This window comes from Anopheles cruzii, chromosome 3 (assembly GCF_943734635.1).
Source record: "Anopheles cruzii chromosome 3, idAnoCruzAS_RS32_06, whole genome shotgun sequence".
In the NCBI taxonomy this organism is placed as follows: domain Eukaryota; kingdom Metazoa; phylum Arthropoda; class Insecta; order Diptera; family Culicidae; genus Anopheles; species Anopheles cruzii.
In genome coordinates this window covers 14,207,584-14,224,913 of record NC_069145.1, presented here as the reverse complement: position 1 = coordinate 14,224,913, position 17,330 = coordinate 14,207,584, and the positions used below count along the sequence as shown (strand labels likewise).

At 49.3% G+C, this 17,330-nt stretch overlaps 2 protein-coding genes across 2 annotated transcripts; one reads left to right on the top strand and one right to left on the bottom strand.

The window, feature by feature from the left end:
• Positions 1-6,277: 6,277 nt before the first annotated feature.
• LOC128273061 (26S proteasome non-ATPase regulatory subunit 5) lies at positions 6,278-8,153 on the bottom strand. Its single transcript, XM_053010974.1, has 4 exons — positions 7,947-8,153; positions 7,139-7,881; positions 6,885-7,071; positions 6,278-6,808 (listed from the first exon to the last, which is right to left on the bottom strand). Exons 1-4 carry the CDS (start codon positions 8,120-8,122, stop codon positions 6,445-6,447), a joined length of 1,470 nt encoding a protein of 489 aa, XP_052866934.1. The 5' UTR covers positions 8,123-8,153; the 3' UTR covers positions 6,278-6,444.
• A 459-nt stretch (positions 8,154-8,612) lies between these two features.
• Positions 8,613-10,388, top strand: LOC128274485 (AP-3 complex subunit mu-1). Its single transcript, XM_053012701.1, has 7 exons — positions 8,613-8,647; positions 8,710-8,797; positions 8,866-9,191; positions 9,258-9,417; positions 9,484-9,784; positions 9,852-10,041; positions 10,197-10,388. Exons 1-7 carry the CDS (start codon positions 8,613-8,615, stop codon positions 10,330-10,332), a joined length of 1,236 nt encoding a protein of 411 aa, XP_052868661.1. The 3' UTR covers positions 10,333-10,388.
• Positions 10,389-17,330: the final 6,942 nt, after the last annotated feature.

Genomic DNA, 17,330 nt, shown 5'->3' with positions numbered 1-17,330 from the left:
CCCACTGGGTCCGAGTGGAGTGCAGAGTTTTAGCGTCAGCATTTTGCTTAGGCGAGAGAAAGCCGTGCTAAGCCGTGAAGGTTACCGCGTCGAGGTTTGCGCCTAGTCAGCGAACAGACCAGCCCAGAACGCAAGCTGTTGATGGCCTAAATGAAGCCCGAACGCCCGGCGCCCGTCCCCAACACTGATAGTTTGTTGCTGCCTTTTCCGCAACGTAAGCACTAGACACCACTAGGCACTTGAGGATTGTTTTCCTTTTCTTTAACCTTCGGCTGCACTGCCGTGCGGGGTTTCGCCGTTTGCGACAGACGCGACATGCCGACACGGCAAACCTGCACTGCATCACATTGATCGAGCGGCTTGTATCAGTCACATAAATTAGGTTTTAGGCACCAGCCATTAGCCCCCGCCAGACAATGTGCCGCAATGGCACGTGGACTCCGTGACACAAATACACACTAGAGCCTGGACTGTGCGCGCGCGCGCGAATTGCGATTTGTAACGCGTGCGCAGCAACGCAACGCAGCAAATTCGGGCCGAGGATCGGGTGCCTTGCGTTTGGTCGAAACGGCCACACACCGTGCCAGGCCTGTGGCAGCGGGGTGGTTAGTGGCGCAAGGTTAAACCCTTGAAATTGCGAACGCGCGCACGGTCTGCACTGCAATCGCCACCACTGGGCTGAGCGTAGAGTGTTGTGTACGAACAACCCCTCTGCACCGGAGGTCAGCACGATGCTCGACGAATGCAGAGGCTCCGGCTCCGGCGCACCATATCCGTGTGTGCCTAATCGATCCGGAAACCGTGCGTACCCATGGCGCAGGCCACGGACTCACGGTAGAAATATCCTTCACTTCACCTACATTCAGGCCGTTAGAAAATCGAGGATCCTTTTTTGCGGTCCGATGGCAGGCCCTTCAAGATGGTGTCTAAGAGTGCTTCAAGAGGTCACGAAGAACCTCTTCAGAATGGATGATGTCCTCCTGAAGAACCACAGTGGGCGCTAGTGGTGAGAATGTATTTTAAATCATGAACGGATTTTGCTCAACTGTGATATTAATTTAAATACACTTTTTTTGCGAACTATTTCGAGATAAATTAGTCTGAACCGGTTGCAAGTTGAATCGCTCTTAACCGTTTAAGTCACAGTTCAGGTTTGAGCAAGCATTCACAAGCCCCTTGAAAGTGCGTTGTTTGCCCGGTGGCAATCGAAGGAGGCCAGCGAACTTTTGCGGAACAAGATGAGAGCCGATAGCGAGCGTGTGAGACGATCTGTATCAAAGAAAGCGAATTTGTCTTAAAGAATATAAAATTATCTCTTTAGCTCCAGCGAAAGCTACATCGAAACACTGTCAGTTGTGTTTAAATAAAATCATTCTATTTGAAAAAAACACACAACCTTCCATCCGTATTGTAAGCCATGGCATTGGATGAATTAGTCACTCCTTAAAACCGAATCCGTCACCCAATGACATTGCCACCAAAAGTGAAATTTTCCCCGAAAACAGATCCGCTTTTCCATTGCTCGGAGAAAAGAAAACCGGTACGGCACCTGCGTGGCCCACAGCGTTTTCTGCGTGATACTGGGCGGAGAAAATGGTCCTAAAACTTAAATTAAAACATCCGCCATGGTCGCCTGGAGATATCGATGTCGGGCGCCTTTTTTCCAGACGACCCAACGCCCAGCACTCGCCGCGTGCCGTTTAGCGACTCGGTCGGTCGGTGTGGAGTGAACCGGAAAGCATGATGTGCGCCGAAAAATAATAATAAATCCGCCTCGCCAACATCACCGCATCACATAACGCAACCCGCGGACCACGGCGAGCAAGCGAGCAAGCGGATTAGGCCGTTGCTTGCATGTTTGCCTTAGCTGCCAAAGCCGCATCAATCTCGTCCCTTCCGGGTCTCTTATCTGCCGAGACCGAGAGGGCTTTTGTCGAGAGCCCCACAGCGCCGAAAACGGAAGTTACGGTTCCTAAACGTTTGCGGAACAAGCGGAGCGGTAACAAATGGGAGCCACAATAATGAAACCTTCCGAAAGAAGCGGAAAAAGAAAAATGAATCTCTTGCGCCGCCGACCACACGAGTACGGTCATACGTAATCGCGTGAAAACTAAGCAAGTGATATCGATAGGACCAGCGCATAACCCTGCATAACTCCGGTGGCCACACACCACCGGTACTGGCCGGCCGGCTGGGTGTGCGAGCGAAACCGAAACTCCGGCCAGCAAGGAGCATCGCAGCATCATGCATCAAGGGATTACGTTTCTTTGTTTTACTTTCTAAAAAACTCGTTTTTCTTCCTCTCATCCGTGACCGGTGGCCACGCTTACAACACACACACACACGGTCGTAATGTGTCTACTGCTCCACTTCTTTCTCGCGGACTTCACTAAATCAACGTTACTATCCACGGGTCGATCCTTCTCAATCGGCCGCTGATCGGCCTCCAAAACGAACGTCTATTTAAAATCTTGTTTCACCTTTCGCACGAAAGATGTCACACGCTTCGCGGTACGCTCCTCTACATTGTACCATTTTATTGGCCCTTGATCGCTGCCAGCCCTTGACAGTAGGTTGTCCCCACAGAGTGTCACATAAAACAGGTAAAGCGATCGTTAACGGGTGATCGGCTCAAGGACCGCCAGCCGGGCCCCGGACCTAATCATCACCCGGCGTTGTCGCTTGATGTCATTGTGCAAATTTACTTCTCTAGAGGAGCATTCCGGTGGCCTATCGACCTTTCCGTCGTCACGGCCGTCATGGTGTGGGCTGGGACGATTCGAATCCGAAGAAGTTTGTCTACGCAACGGCGGCCGGTCGCCGTTTGTTTCGAAGCACCCAGCGAGCGAGGCGACCTTTTCTACTTCGCTGCAAACGGTTGGGATGAATATCTGCGGATCAGCATTCGACCGGTCACCCCGGAAGGCCGCGAAACGCAGCGTCCTTGCCACACGAAAACGGTGCCATCTGCGGTTGCGTGCACGCTGATAAGCTTAGCATAAAACCAACGGCTGAACGATTTCGTTCGCGGAGTTACCGGAGCGCATCAATCGGAACATCGGGGGGTGCTCGTATCCTCGAGACGCGTTTTCTAATGTGCAGGGACTCATCCGATTGGGCTCCTTTTCAAGACCTTAACTGGTTTGTCTGAGTTTCTGAGGCATGAAAGGTTTAGTTTATTTTTGACTCTTCTCACGACGGTGCCCAGATGTGACACGGATGTGCCACCGATGTAAACAAAATTTGGTGATGGAAGGTCAAAAATGTTACTATCAGTGTGTTAACGAGTAATTAGTGGCTACGGATGCTATTAGTAAATGCCCAAAGCAGAGTTGTGAAAACAAAACAATCATCCATTAGACATGTTTACAGTTTATGACGCGCGGTGATCATTCATTTGCATCTTGTATCTCAGAGAAGATACGTCCGAAAACGAGCGGAAGGCCGAATTTTCGGAAATACAGTTTCCGGTTCGACACTTTAGCCTGCCAAATGGTACGACGTGTTGAGGTCAAGATCAGGACATTGTGCAACCCAATTTGGAGCGACAGGCTCAAGCAAATTTCTAATTATTTTGAGGGTTTCTATTATAACAAATTCTGCGTTCGCGATTATGCTAAAAGCTGCCTAAGGTAAGCAGTTTGCTTAGATTTCCTTTTCAAGGAACATGTTTCGAGGCGATTGGAAAACAAGTTCAATTATCGATAGAGGTACTCCGCTGATGAAGCTTATAGCCTCCGGTGATAGCTTATAATAATCTTCGCGCGTTCGGATCAATCTATCGTGTAAGTATCTGGCCTCAGAATGGGCTTCTACTTTGAAGGTGGCAATAGTATTATAGATGGATAATTATAATGTTTTGCTTTGTTTAGAAATTCACTTTTTTTTCATTTATAGCTTCCAAACAAGTCTTAGAACTGTACCGTTTGTGACCGTGCGATGACTAATTCCCCCCAAAGGCCACAAGTATCGACCGGGGTTTGATGAAAGAGGTTACACCTGCAGCATGAGTTTGCCGATTCTACAGCGACCACGTGATGCAACCGAAGGGATGCGGCGGCATCCTCCCATATACTTATGCCACGCTTGCATCACTCTGCCGCACCACATCGTCGTGCAATCCATTCGTCGCCCATTGATCAACTCGATCGCCGCGCCACTAGCAGATCCGTTGCGATGCACACAAACCCCCGTTGAGACCCCAGTTTGTCCGCCAATTAGTGTCCCTTTTTCCGATCGCACTGCTAGATCGTGCCTTGACGTGACGCTGCATCGAATCCGCGTATGATTATGATGTATGACACTCTCCGGCAGCCTAATGACCGATTGCTTGGCACAACAAAACCACTGCTTCCAAAAAGGCGGCACACGCCAAGGCGTCTGACTCGGGCGAAACTCACTGGCGGAAACAAGCTGAAGCCAAGCTTTGGCCAAACAATTCTCTACGCTGGGAGGGTCGGTGCGCCCCGACGCTAATCGACATGCGGCACACGGTAAAGGGGACTTTCGATACTTCTTTGCATCAATAAAAGCCTGACGGCGGCACCAGAGCAAGTTCCTGCTTCGCTTGCGCCAGCATTAATTAGGGACCTGGCCGGGTGGCATTACTAGAAACTTGACCCACAGGCGCCTCGTGCCTGGTGGTGTATGAAAAATAATTAATAGTTACACCCCGTTACATGGATCAGGAATGATCCAAGCGATCCGCACGCCTGCACGGACGTTGCGTTGGGCGGAGCGTGTCGGGTTGTATCGGCTGTGGCAGCCCCCGGGGCGGTTGTAATTGCGTAATAGAAATAAACACAACCAACCGTTGGGCCGCTCACTGTCTCTTTACGACTCTCCAAAGCTTCGCTGGCCACGGAGCACAATGGCTGATGTTGGCTTTCGAAACAATTACCCCATCTAGAAGATTTGTCAATCTCGTCGCGAATGCTCTGGCAGCTGGTGGTGCCATCGATCTTGTGTCTTGTGTCCTCCACGTCCTGCTTCCTGGAGCGAGGAAAAAATTGCCTCGCTGTTCTTAAAATACCTCACTCGCCAGGGACCCGGAAGAAGCAGCCGGATCATACACCACTTAATGACATCATTGCCCAACCTCTTACCTCTCACCAACCGCCAGAACCAACATTGAGATGTCGCAGTATTTAAGAACCTGCCCCTGCCGAAGGTTTTTTCGGGGAAGAAGATTCCTACGTTAGCTTGAGCGCACTTCAGACTCGAGAGGCCACGGCAGGTGTCGCGCCACAGTGCCTTCGCTAGAACCACGCCACACGACGCTGATCGCGAGTGATTGATCGCAAGCATCAAAACCGGCTTCGTCACTTCGGTCTTCTGGTAACCTTCCTGCCCGGGCCGCCCGCAGGAGGGGGAGATCAAACCAGGATAGGGTAGTAAGTTGTCAACGTGCTGGGTAAATATCGGCCACAGCGCTCGCAGGCCGAACACGCCTTCTCCCAACAGAGTGCGCGGCTTCGGTTGAGTTCACGCCGCCGTAGAGTTCCTCGTCCCATGACCGTGACCTCTCTCGAGTAAGTGGCCACCCTAGGGCACGGCAGTACGAACCACTTTAGAACCGGGTTTTTGTCCTGCTCAAAGTAGGTGTCGCGTAAGGGAAATGGAAAAACAAATGCACGCAGTAGCAATCGATCACCGCCACGGGGATGCTCGGAGTGCGGAGAGAATCATGGCTCAATTAACAACCCTCCTCGAATTCGCTAATAAGTTTCAAGTAGCGAACGTAGCGAGTAGGCACGAGCGCGATATGCAAATTCTGATCGGCAAAGACTTGCAACGTGCGGTCATCGGCGATCCTCTGATTTGTTTACACGCGATGGGATTGTTTTCAAACAGCACCAAGCACTAATGTTACCCTTTTCACGGCCCTTTTGGCTGTTTTTTTTACGCACCATGCCGCACCACGTTGCGGAACGGAATGGTAATCTTATGGCGTCGTCGTGCTTTTTTGTCCCATTTTCGAACTGGGTCCATTAGAGTCACTCTCGTTGGGAGGCTGTCGCTGCGTCATGATACCGTTACGAGAAGCGCCAACGGCCTCTGGTGAAAGTGCCCAACGTCCTTCGAATTCGTTGGTCACGATTTACTAATTATGAAACCCGTTGTCGAGTGTCGCTTTCACGAAGTGTGACGAGCCATGTTTGGTCACACGCCGTGTGATGAACAGACCCGCGTGGGGGTAATAGAAGTACAAACTAGATTTTGGAAACATTTTGATAATACTATAGGCACTCACCAAATCATATCCGTACATATCATATCAGTTATTGCTGCGCCCTACTGGCAGGCGGCATTCTTTATTGATGAAGTGATGTATAGAAAATAAACACCCCGAAGTGGCATCAGTCGTTTGAAAGCCATGTTATTAGGAATACAAAAAAGTGTGACACATATCCGAGTCCGCAAGTCATCATGCCCCCCTTCACCCTACTGTTCGCCTTCGATGACCACCTCCACGTTTGCCTTACGATAAAACGCTCCCTCCGACACGTACTGTTGCAGCGTTTCGCACACGAACCCGTCCATCACCGGCGAGGCGGACAGCTTCTTTATCACATCATACTTGTACTGCGTCACAGCCACGTCCACGTCCAGCACGCGGTTCAGCAGCATCTCACCGAAACAGGCCGTGTTCTGGAAAAACATTTGACCCCAGCGGTAGTCGACGATGGCCGACAGCAGCTTCAGCGCCGCCATCTTAATGTCCGGGAATGGCACCTTAAACAGTGTCTGCACCATCTCTAGGTCCTCGCGCCCGGTCATGGTTTCGTACCACTTCTGGGCAATGCTTCTGTGGCCGGGGCAAAGAATGCGCGTCAGAATACGAACCCGAATTGTTGCAATCGGCACCGTAGCACCACACTTACGAGATCCTGTTGTCGATTGGCTCATCCTCGGCCGCCATCAAGTTGATCAGGCTCTCGATGAAGCGCACCTTGAATGCCTCCGTCGCGGACTGCATCACGTTTTGCATTTCCTTCAGAATTTTGTCCATTTTGTCCTTCCGCTTTTCGGTGAGAAAAATTTTGCCTTCATTCTTAAACCCAACGATACCTGCCGACAAATACAGAGTTGAGGTCAGACACTGCCACCGGTGACGCCATCGTCGTGCGGCACATACCGAGCGACTCGTAGGCAATCACCATCAGCATCGGATCGCCGGTGAAGGCCTTGTCGAAGATGAAATCAATCGCTTCCGGGTACCGCGCCAGGAAGATGGTCGGCTGAACGGACGCGGCATTGGCGTAGAACTTCAGGGCGTTCGGTAGCACGAACCGCACGTACGGGTTCACGGCGATGCTCACGAAACTGGTGTACACTTTGCGAAACAGATCGGCCGCTTCGACGTATGCGAAGCCCTCCTTGGTGGTCAGCAAACGGGTGGTGATCTGCAGCACGTTCGTCTGCAGCAGCACATCGTCTGTGGCCAGATCATCGAATGCCCGCTGCAGGATACGATCGGCCGCCCCCAGCAGGCCCGGGTACTGCTCTAGAATGGTGCACACAATCTCGTACACCCGGCAGCGGATCGTTTCGTCACACTCGAGCGCGGCGTGTAGATTGCTCTGCACACTGGCCTCGGTAAAGACGGGCGGCAGCGTTTGAATCAGGATCTTCATCAGCGTGTCCACGATGACCTCCTTCATCGGGAGACAGTGCACAATCAGGAGCTGGACGTTGTTTTGTGTCACCGGCAGCGATGCATTCGCCAGCACGGCGGCCCCACGCAACCCGAACTGTTTCACTTTGTTCTTCGGATGGGTCAGGCAGCGCTCGATGAACTGATCGATCACGATCGAACCGCGCGGGTAAAACTCGAGGCCTTTGTCGTAGATGATGCGCGAGGCTGTGATGAATTGGTCACTGAAAGAGCAACACGAACCGTAAACCACGCACCGACGTGCCGCATTTTGCAAATTTAAATTTACCTGCTGGCGTCCGACAGGAACTGAAACAGGCTGTCCGTTCGTAGCATTAACTCGTACATTTCCTGATCGACATCGTCGAGCTTGCTCTCCAGCAGATCCAAGCTGTTGGTGCGCATCTCCTTAATCACCAGGCAACGCATCAACTGCGACAGCTGCGACACGTCCATTATTAACATCGGAAAGTGTCCGGCCACTTGAACGCACAATGCTTCCTCAGAAAGCCGATGTTTATCAGGTACGCCACAAATTATAATTCCCGTTCTCGAGTGTCATTGTTGTTGACGTTCCGATGCCTTCAGGGTTGCTTCAGAATGGTACAGGGTGTCGACCACATTCAAAAGGAACAACAAAATACCAAAATGCTGCAACAAAACCTTTCCTTGCTAACAGGAGTCCGTTAATTATCTTCCAGGTAAAATTGACATAATTTGCTCCTACAATAGTATTTATTATTATCTATCGTCGTTTCAAGAACTCTGTAACATTCAGTATCGGCCGTCCAACCCGCGGGCATAAACGTACCGTCAGCCGGTTTTGACATTTGTGTCGAATTGTTGATGCCACGAAATATTTCGCTGAACAACAACAACAACACTGTGTGTGCATGCTCAAGTGCATAAGATTTTGTGTTAACATATTGGAAGATCAGCGCAAACCCGGAGGATAATGATACACAGTTTGTTTATCGTTAACAGCAGCGGGTAAGTAGAGAGAGCTCGTTGCTATTGCTATACAATTTTGCCAACTCCTCTCTCTGTTCCAGCGATGTATTTCTCGAAAAACACTGGCGCAGTGTAGTGTCGCGGACTTGCGTGTCATACTTTCTCGACGTGCAACGATTATCGGCCAACGTAAGTGTAAACGGGGGCACCGGGGAAAATCGCTGCCATCACACACTCTGCTTTCCCACCCGATCCAGAATGTGCCGCCAGTCCTTTCGACGCCCCATCACTATCTCGTGTCCATCCAGCGCAATGGAATCTCGCTCGTGGCCGCCTGCAAGCAGGAGTTTCCACCGCTGTTCGTGATCGAGTTTCTGCACCGCGTGGTGGACACATTCGAGGATTACTTTACGGAGTGTAACGAAAACGTGATCAAGGAAAACTATGTCATCGTGTACGAGCTGCTCGACGAAATGCTGGACAATGGCTTTCCACTAGCAACCGAGTGTAACGTCTTGAAGGAATTGATCAAACCGCCCAACATACTCCGCACGATCGCCAATTCTGTGACCGGGAAGTCCAAGTAAGTTGACCCGCGCCGTCCAAAAGCGTGCACCGCACCGCTAATCCCACTGGTTCAACCCCTCAGCATTAGCGGCACATTGCCCTCGGGTCAGCTATCGGCCATCCCGTGGCGGCGAACGGGCGTCAAGTACACCAACAACGAGGCCTACTTTGATGTCGTCGAGGAAGTGGACGCTATTATCGACAAAAATGGGCAGACGATTTTTGCCGAAATTCAAGGATACGTAAGATAATACGATGCGATCCCCTGCAGTTCCTTTTGTTAATCTCCCGGTCCTTCCCTTCAACAGATCGATTGCTGTATTAAGCTGAGCGGCATGCCGGACTTGTCGTTGTCGTTCATGAACCCGCGTCTGTTCGACGACGTGTCTTTCCACCCGTGTGTGCGCTTCAAGCGCTGGGAATCGGAACGGATCCTCTCGTTCATTCCTCCCGATGGCAACTTCCGGCTGATGTCGTACCACGTTGGCTCGCAAAATATCGTCGCCATTCCGATCTACGTTCGTCACAATCTGGTGTTAAAATCGGGCGAACAGTCCCGGCTGGACATTACGGTTGGACCGAAAACGACCATGGGACGAACACTGGAAGGTAAACGGGGAATCAGCAGTTTGAACGTCAAGGGGTAACTAATGCGCCAAAATTGATCGTTGCACAGCCGTAAAACTAGACATCTGTATGCCAAAGGCGGTCACAAACTGTTCGCTGGTGGTGAACCAAGGAAAGTACACGTACGATACCGTCAACAAGGTGCTTCACTGGGACATTGGACGGATTGACGCCACCAAGCTGCCCAACATTCGTGGAACGGTAAGCAGACCGCGACTGACGTTGGTCGATTCCCTAATGTGCACTTTTGTCTAACTTACGCGTTACGCTCCGGCAGGTTTCCGTGGCTTCCACCAACTCGACGCTCGAAACCACAATCGATAGGTAGGCGTCAGATACCTTTCAAACTGTAACACCTTAAACACAAGCACTAATCACTTTCGATTCTCCACAGAGTGCACTTTACAATCTCACAGATGGCCGTATCGGGGCTGAAAGTGAACCGGCTCGACATGTACGGCGAAAAGTACAAACCGTTCAAGGGCGTAAAGTACGTCACGAAGGCGGGCAAGTTCCAGATCCGCATGTGAACTCGCCGCCGCCGCCGCCATCGGGCGGTTCGGAACGCAAACCCATTTATTACGAACAAATCCCCAATAAGTGTAAACTAAAATTAACCAATAAATCTATTTGTTATCAAAACAACGTGTGTGGCCGTGTAGTAATTTTCCTTGTTTTATTACATTTCGGTGATTAAATTCATCTTTCCAGACCCCAACACTCGGTGCCAGTGGTCGGTAACACATTTCATAATGGCAAAATATATGATCATAAAACAAACCAAGATACGAGGAATCATACACTTAAAAGAGGGAGCCAAAACGGTCGACGAACAAAACTTAATTTACGGCGTGTTGCTTCCCTGTTCAAGAACATTACAATTGGACCAGCGCGTTTCCGACGCAAAAATGTATTTAAAACCTCAGTTTCAACGAGGCAGAGCTGATCTCTTAAACCGAAAAGAATCCGTCTCAAGGAATGGGGCAAAGCTAAATTGAGGACATTATGTTTGCAGATTGTTAAGATACTTCAGATTCGGAAACGGATACGATTGCCCGGCGGCGGCGTACATGGAGTCTTCGGGTTGCTTGGATGCGTGGTGATAAGCAGAGTAAAATTGTCCAGCCCTGGGCGTCACGTGCTGCGGATGATGGTGCAGATGGTGGTGGTGATGGTGTGGTATAGGCGAAAACATGGAGGTCAGTGTCGAGAAGGACAGTGAATACGGTGGCGGCGGTGGTGCACCTGTTGCATCCGATTTGTCCCCTCCAAACCCGCAACCAGCACTCGACGACGGTGGTGGGCCCACGACGAGGGTTGAAGGATACAGATGATCTTCCGGTTTGCCGGCGCCGCCGCCGCCGCCGCCACACGTTGCACTGCGCTCATTCCGGCGGAACTTGGCCCGACGGTTCTGGAACCAAACCTAGAGACACGACGAGGAAAAAGATAAAATTATTTTTTCATCCAAACAATGCATCTTCAGTAGCTGCCATTGTGACCAAACCTGTACCCTTGCCTCACTAAGGCCATTCTTGGTCGCCAGCTCCTCGCGGACGAACGCATCGGGGTAGTGTGTCTTTTCGAAGATTTTTTCCAGCGCCAAAATTTGCTGCGAAGTGAACGAGGTTCGCGTTCGTCTCTGTTTCTTCGGCAAGGTCAGGGGATTTTCCTCCGTTTTTCCACGCGTTTCATCTGTGACCAACTCGCTTGCGGCGTCTGTGTGGATTCAATCAGAAAGGAACACGCTTTAACAATTTGGTCTCCAATTTAAAAGCATCAATCTGTATCCATTTCATTTGCTTGCTAATCCAATTTCCCGACCGATATTAAATTAAATTATAATTAAAAAATTAAATCACATGTTCCACTGTAATCTAATAAAGACCCCTTCACAGCACGTTAAATTAAGATGTCAAACCCGATCGCGTCAAGCCGCTACTCTGTGCGCGCGCCCGACCTGGCCCCCGGTGTCCGCCCATTTACGCGATCCAGAACATTAACGACCCAATTAATGTAATGTGCCAGAAACACACAATTAAATCCTACACACCACTTTGCGCGCCACGGCACACGTACGTTCCCACACGGATCACGGGGACTGGTGTGCACGGACACCAGGAGGAAAAGCGCTTAATTTAAGCTACACAACTTAATCCGGAGTGAGCCGTGCAGCACGTGGCGTGGCGTGGCGCGGTTATAAGTGTTGAGAGGGCATTAAAAAGGATCATGATGGTTCGAAAGGCGGCTCAAAAAGGGCACCCCGGATAAACAAACACACAGCTGGGCTCATAACCCTCGCGACAAGACAGCCATCCCGGTGATTCATGATTTGTTCACACTCCCTTCTTTTTATGATTGAACCTCAAAACACGGACGATAATGGAGCCAAATCTCATTGACACCATCAGGGGCACGGGGGGCCACCACCACACACACCATAAATGCATATTTTATTTAAATGCTGAGACCGTTTTGTTGTCCGTTGTTCCTTCTCTCGTCTTATGTTCCACCTCTCTCGGTTCGCGGATGATTTACGGGATGATCGCGGTTACGGTTAGTTAGAATAGGATAGGAATAATTAGAATAGGAACGTGGTGCGAGAGCGGACACGCGCTGGAAAACTAAATTTAGCGAAAAGTGACATAATAATAAACGCATCCTTCCTTTCCTTTTGATGCACATTTAATGTGCCGCATTTCATTTCAATTAATCGAAGCCCTCTTCGAGAGGTCTCTCTTCCGAAAATCGTATCCAGACTAGGCGATCCTCGCACATGGACACCTGTCTTAATAGAAGAGATCATTCGACACCACAAGCCTTCCCCAAGGGAAATGTTTTTGGGAGCCTTTTTTTTGCTCGAACCATTTTTAACCCATCCGTGGCGGGGAACTCTTTCTTCAGCGCACAACAACCCGAGGATGGGTGACAAAAATCCGAACAATTCCCCAATTAAATTATTACCCTACTGGAGTTCTGCCCTTCTGCATCTTTGCCACCGGCGTGTGGGCGATCCCCCTTGCCAGAAAACGCGATCGCGCCCCGGACAAACCTTCGGAACATGTGTGACGACAGAGGGAGGAATTGACTGACTGACTGACGGTCGGACTCTCACTGACTGGAGCGGAAGCAGTTTGAAAGCGATACACACGGGTTAATCCCAACAAATCAGATCATTTTACAACTCACTAAACCGTGAACCACGGCGGCGACGTCGGGCGACCACCACGCGGCGCGCACTCCTAATGTTGGTCTTTGTTTCCCAACTGTTGCCCCGATGTGCCGTCGCCATCGCCAGCATCATCCGCTTGCCCCGTGGTGTATTAAGTACTTTCATTGCCGGCGGGCTGGTGACGGAACGCCGGGGGTAAAGGGTTGCGCCCGAGACACTTGTCTCCGCTAGAGGACGAGTCGATCTTTTTCACTGTGTGCACGTTTTCCTCCGCCACCGCCGCGTGCGGTCGTCGTCACCGTGCTCTGTTGTGCACGCGGATCGTTCGTTATTTTGCGGTTCGCTTCAAACGGTTTCCTCCGACAAAAAAAGGAAAAAAAGGACAAGGGTTCACATCACAAGCGAGCGCCACATATGGAGAAGTAAGTTACGACCACGGCGACCGACCTGAAGCCTCGCACTGAAGGGTGATGAATGCGAAAAATGTACGCCTCGTGATCGTGAAGGAAAGCGCGCAGTGCGTGGTGGTGCAAATCAGTTCAACGAAGCGGCACGCAGAAGACGTGGTCACCACAATGTGCACCGTTGCAGTTGCAGTTGCACATTTTTCACGGAAAGCCATGAATGCCGCGGCGCAGCTTCATTCCACAGAAAAGTTACTTCGGCCTGTCAATCATACAACGAAACGACGATGAAAGCAATCCATTTTAGCAGCGTTTATGCAGAGAATGCACCACCTCTCACCAAACTGCACCGTGCATCAATCTCACTCTGTTTGGTGGGTGGTTGGTTGATCGCGTGACTGAAATGCTCCGAACCAGGATCGGAATCAGGATTATCGGAATGAAGCAAGCTTCAAAATTTAAAATACTTTTCACTAGAACCTATAGTGAAAAAGAACGATAAAAACAAGCCAAAGCTACTCGCGATCGAGCCGAAATTACGATATGAGAGGATTCGAAACATAAAAAACTTGAATCAAACTAAAAGTTCAAAATAAACTGAAACTAAAAATATTTATAGTTTTTTAGGAGTAACATAAAAAGGCCCCAACAAACTGTTACCCTTCCGTTGCCTTATTGAGATAATTTCCATGTCCCTCTTGCTGCGTCAATTTTTCTTCGGTAACCGATGCACTTCCTGCATCAACCAAAAAATCGAAAATGCACTTCCACAACACAGTGCATTTGGTGCATTCCCACCAGCGGAGCGAACATCAGCCTGATGGCGACAAATTAACGAACAACTATTTCCTTGTCAAGCGGAAATGTTCATCGAGAATCGCTGGTGCCACACCGATCTTTCGTCCTCAGGATGCAGCAGCACACGCATGTCTAGTTGACGCGACACGTGCGCTCGTTGAGGATCGGGAGCAAGCGAAAGCTGGCGGAATGCAATACCGGTGGCCTTCTTCTTGTAGGCTGCAGTTAGGCTGCATTCCTTAGTAATAATATTATCGCTGTTTTTAAATTCCAAACTGAACTTAACCCACACTCGGATATCCTATACTTCTTTATGAACTAGCTGCTCACGCTTCAGAAACATGTTTACATGTTAAAAATGTTTAAGAGTGAACAAAACAGAACTCACAAAATTAGTGATGTTTACATCTTCTTCTATGTTGGTAATTCTTTCAAATCATTAAGCATCAACATTTGTCAACATCCCACACACTTCCTGAAGATAGACGTATTCAATTCATACGTTATACAGAAAGATTTATGTATTGAGCATGTATTACGAAGTTTACTAAAATAAAACATATTTGCGTGCTATCGGGCGATGTATTAGATATGTGGGCATGATGTTTTTTTATTCCTATCGCGCCCCACTATACTACTCCTGGCCGAGGCTCAACACGGGAGGACGTGCAACACTCAGCCGGCCGTAACCGAGGAGAGCACGACGATCACACGTTGATCACGATGATGATGAAGGTAGGTAAGGCGTGTCACTGTGCATCCGCATATCCGCGGAGAGGATGCCACCGTACCGTGCGACAACAAACGGACACGACTGCGACTGCGACCACGACGACGGCGGCGAGGTTATAATATTATGGTCGGATTATTTTTGGAACAATCAATCCCAATTACGACGGAAGCCTGTTGAAATGCGCTCATCTGCTTCTGGCCCGGTGTACCCCTCCGATTCCACTACACCTTTTTTCCGTGAGGCGCGACGCATAAAACCGCGGGACCATGTGACACACCGAGACTCTGGGACACTCGTCTAGCCGAGCGCGGGCGCGCGCGTGGAAGAAATTATCGGTTCATATCCATTTCAAAGGAAAACCTAAATTTTCTCCTCTCTCTAGTGCGTGACTGTGTCGCGGGGAAAAAAACGTTAAAGGGTAAACTTTAACGCCGGGCTGATCGGGAGGATCGAGCGATCGTACACCCAAAACACGTCAGCAGCTGAGCGATGTGATACTAAAAACGACGATGCAATAAATAAATTAAACCTTGAAGTCAAAAAACCTCCCTGGCCGTATGCTATCCCCGGGGTTGGGTTTGCGTAAAATTTTCAAAAACTGTTGCACGGCCGAAAGCGGATGAGTGTAAAGAAAAGCGAAGGAAAGCGGAAAACCTGGCGCTCGAACTGAGGTTGGCCCTTCCTGTATGCGCCTCGCTAGACAGGGCATGGAAGGGACACGCACGCACGGAGATTGTCGTTTGAAAATCGTTTGAAATTTAATAATGGGCCCAACACGACGGGGCCCCTTTGGTCGGAGGAGAATCACTTCTTGGAAAATGTAGTAAATGAGTTTCCAAATTAATACACACGTTTGCTTCCTGAAACGGTTCACGACGGTTGTTGCTGAAAAGGGCGTCGGATGGTTATGAAAGGTGGTGCTACGCGCGGTGCTGCAGGAGAACGTACCACCTACGTTCACGGAGCCCTATTTAACGGACACATTTGGTACCGCGGCTATTGGTTTCGGGAACTTGCATTTCCCGTGAGTGATCATAAACGCTCCACAGCAATGTAGGTGATCGTAAATACGACACATATTTTGGCCTAGTGCCAACCCTAACGGGTCAGAGACCAGTCTAAGGGGCAAAGGCAAACGTTAGTTACAAGATGCAAAAGATACACTTCTCGGTGGCCAATTCTTTAAGGAACACACTGGGCTTGTGGTTTTAATGCCCATAAGAAGCATTCTTTGGAGATGTACTGTACGCAATAGAAAAACGAGTTCCAACAATAATATTGTACAAGCGTCTGATAACATTCTTACTTTCATTGGGCGTATCACAACCGTTGATGTAGCAAATGTAAATAAAAGTTTCCAGTTCTTCAAATTGATTTAATCGAAATATGCTGTTGTTTTACTCAAAGATGTGCCCTTGAACAGAGCAGGGTAGAGAATATTGGATAATGAATGGGGAAACTCAATAATTTGCTTAGACTTAGTAAAGACAATACACAAATGTAACGTCAATTTTTTTAAAGATAAATTTAAAATAAAATATAAAATTTGTGTATGATTTTAAATTCCGCCAAGCGATCAATTCAAAAGTTTGAAACATTGCCAATTTATTACGATCGATTCAAAGAGCACATTCAATAGAAACAGCAAAAAACTATCAGAGAAGGCGTTGTTTTTTTTTATTTGGCGGTAAACCGAAAAGGATGCCGCCGATTCGATGGTCTTCAAAATAGCTAAAATAAGTCAAAACACAAACCAATAAATCGATAAATATATAATGAAACCAATGAAACTAGTTGATAACATATGTAGTAAATGCTTCAAAAATTACCATCAAGATCGCAAGACTCCAACAACGGGGTCGTAACGGCTAGTGTGCTGTTGTTGTCATTAGGCTGCAACAAATTATCCATCAGGAAACGATCCTTTGCATGATGATGGCCAATTTTTGCGGTGGGGAATTGTGACGAATCGACGACACTGCTCGTTGTGGAATCGTTTCCAATGTTCAGGCCACTTAGCCCGAGCTCGACATTGTTGCTACCGTCTTGATCGCCAGCTGCACAGTTCATATCAGCCGAACTGAGCTCGAATAGGTTCGGCGTTAGCCAAGCAGCTTTCTTCCACAATGGGTCCTGATCGTTATTGCCGGCCGTTCCACGAACAACGCCCACCACCATCGGATGTTCCTGGGTTCCCAGAAAGCTATTGTATTTTTCTGCTCCGGCGGCCGTTGCGACCGGACCCGGAGGAGACACATTACAACAACGGAGCCCATTCGCGGAACTACTATCACTACCATCCAAAGCCGATGCATTATTCATTTCAACAACTTCCGGTGCACACAGTGGTTCTGGCACCGGGTACCAGGTACCGTTAGCCATGGTTTTGAGCGAATTGTTGGCACTCCCGGCAAGATAGCC

Bases quoted from the DNA above. Each gene is read 5' to 3' on its own strand.
- LOC128273061 (XM_053010974.1), bottom strand. From the start codon at position 8,122: ATGTTAATAATGGACGTGTCGCAGCTGTCGCAGTTGATGCGTTGCCTG. The intron at 7,882-7,946 runs GTAAATTTAAAT...TTGCTCTTTCAG, and splicing joins TTCCTGTCGGACGCCAGCAG to TGACCAATTCATCACAGCCT. The intron at 7,072-7,138 runs GTATGTGCCGCA...ATTTGTCGGCAG, and splicing joins GATTGCCTACGAGTCGCTCG to GTATCGTTGGGTTTAAGAAT.
- LOC128274485 (XM_053012701.1), top strand. From the start codon at position 8,613: ATGATACACAGTTTGTTTATCGTTAACAGCAGCGG. The intron at 8,798-8,865 runs GTAAGTGTAAAC...CACCCGATCCAG, and splicing joins TGCAACGATTATCGGCCAAC to AATGTGCCGCCAGTCCTTTC. The intron at 9,192-9,257 runs GTAAGTTGACCC...TCAACCCCTCAG, and splicing joins TCTGTGACCGGGAAGTCCAA to CATTAGCGGCACATTGCCCT.